Genomic DNA, 2,096 nt, shown 5'->3' with positions numbered 1-2,096 from the left:
GACCCTGAAAGACTCCCAGCTCTTAGAGACTGACCCTGAAAGACTCACAGCTCTTAGAGACTGACCCTGAAAGACTCACAGCTCTTAGAGACTGACCCTGAAAGACTCACAGCTCTTAGAGACTGACCCTGAAAGACTCACAGCTCTTAGAGACTGACCCTGAAAGACTCACAGCTCTTAGAGACTGACCCTGAAAGACTCACAGCTCTTAGAGACTGACCCAGAAAGACTCACAGCTCTTAGAGACTGACCCAGAAAGACTCACAGCTCTTAGACTTACCCAGAAAGACTCACAGCTCTTAGAGACTGACCCAGAAAGACTCACAGCTCTTAGAGACTTACCCAGAAAGACTCACAGCTCTTAGAGACTTACCCTGAAAGACTCCCAGCTCTTAGAGACTTACCCTGAAAGACTCCCAGCTCTTAGAGAGTTACCCAGAAAGACTCACAGCCGTAATCAATGCCAAAGTTCATTCTAACATGTATTGACTCAGGTTTGAATTCTTATGTAAATGAGATTTCTGTATTTCATCTTCAATATACATCTAAAAACACATTTTCACTTTGTCATTGTGATGTCATTGTGGGGTAGTGTGATGTCATTGTGGGGTAGTGTGATGTCATTGTGGGGTAGTGTGATGTCATTGTGGGGTAGTGTGATGTCATTGTGGGGTAGTGTGATGTCATTGTGGGGTAGTGTGATGTCATTGTGGGGTAGTGTGATGTCATTGTGGGGTAGTGTGATGTCATTGTGGGGTATTGTGTGAGAAAAAAAATAAAAAAAGTTTTAATCCATTTTGAATTCAGGCTGTAACACAACACAATGTGGAATAAGTCAAGGGGTGTGAATAATTTGTGAAGACGCTGTAAAGGAGGCCAGTGTTCCTGTTTTAAACGTCCCGTCAGTTGGAGGGGTTCTGTATCCTAACCCCCTCCTCCTCCTCCCCCAGGCCAGTGTTCCTGTTTTAAACGTCCTGTCAGTTGGAGGGGTCCGACCCCCTTCCTATCCTAGTTCCTAAACCCCCCCTCCTCCTCCTCCTCCCCCATGGCCAGTGTTCCTGTTTTAAACGTCCTGTCAGTTGGAGGGGTTCTGTATCCTAACCCCCCCTCCTCCTCCTCCTCCCCCAGGCCTGTGTGTGATGATCGGAGCGTCCATCTACACGGCAGAGAGGCAGGGTTTTACGGAGGAGTCTCTAAGGAAGGGAGGATATGGCTCATCCTACGTCCTGGCCTGGATCAGTTTCCCCATGACTGTCATCAGCGGACTCATGTATCTGGTGCTGAGGAAACGCAAATAAAAACACTCTACAAGACACACAAACACATTATAATTGAACAGAGGAAGTGTGTAAACTAACAGTCTATTTGCTAAACATGTTGTTTAGAGGGGAGTGGGATGAGGTTTCCATGGTGACGTCTATTAGCTAAACTCTAAACATGTTGTTGTAAAGAGAGGCTGTTTTAAAAGATGTTTTCTCCACACTGTGTGGTTGGAATGAGACTGTGACATATCAGCCTGTTTTTTTTGGGGGTTTCCATGGTGACGTCAATGCGGTAGATCTGATTAACTAATGGACCAATAAATGGTGTTGAAATACGTAATGGCAGAACGATGGTTAAGACTGAGCAGGACAACACTGTGTGTAGTTGTATAGTTCTACTAGAGTAAACCGAGTGTAGAAGGTGGAATATGTAAGATGGTCCGTCTGCCTCCCTCCCTGCTGGCCTGTCAGTCTGCCTCCCTCCCCGTCCGTCTGCCTCCTCCCCGTCCGTCTGCCTCCCATCCCCGTCCGTCTGCCTCCTCCCTGCCTGTCCGTCTGTCCGTCCGTCTGCCTCCTCCCCGTCCGTCTGCCTCCCTCCCCGTCCGTCTGCCTCCCTCCCCGTCCGTCTGCCTCCCTGCCTGCCGGCTGGCCTGTCCGTCTGCCTCCCTCCCCGTCCGTCTGCCTCCCTCCCCGTCCGCCTCCCTCCCTGCCTGCCGGCTGGCCTGTCCGTCTGCCTCCCTCCCTGCCTGCCGGCTGGCCTGTCCGTCTGCCTCCCTCCCTGCCTGTCCGTCTGCCTCCCTCCCTCCCTCCCTCCCTGCCTGCCTGTCCGTCTGC

At 50.7% G+C, this 2,096-nt stretch overlaps 1 protein-coding gene across 1 annotated transcript in view; it reads left to right on the top strand.

Moving 5' to 3' along the window:
• Positions 1-1,467, top strand: part of LOC124029118 (epithelial membrane protein 2-like) — a 6,138-nt gene extending 4,671 nt beyond the window's left edge. The window contains exon 4 of the mRNA XM_046340948.1: positions 1,129-1,467. Coding sequence (XP_046196904.1) covers positions 1,129-1,298 — 170 coding nt within the window. The 3' untranslated portion in view covers positions 1,299-1,467. The remainder of the gene's footprint in view (positions 1-1,128) is intronic.
• The last annotated feature ends 629 nt before the right edge of the window (positions 1,468-2,096 follow it).

This window comes from Oncorhynchus gorbuscha, unplaced genomic scaffold (assembly GCF_021184085.1).
Source record: "Oncorhynchus gorbuscha isolate QuinsamMale2020 ecotype Even-year unplaced genomic scaffold, OgorEven_v1.0 Un_scaffold_5581, whole genome shotgun sequence".
NCBI classification, from domain to species: Eukaryota; Metazoa; Chordata; class Actinopteri; order Salmoniformes; family Salmonidae; genus Oncorhynchus; species Oncorhynchus gorbuscha.
This window is presented reverse-complemented; position numbering and strand designations above follow the sequence as displayed.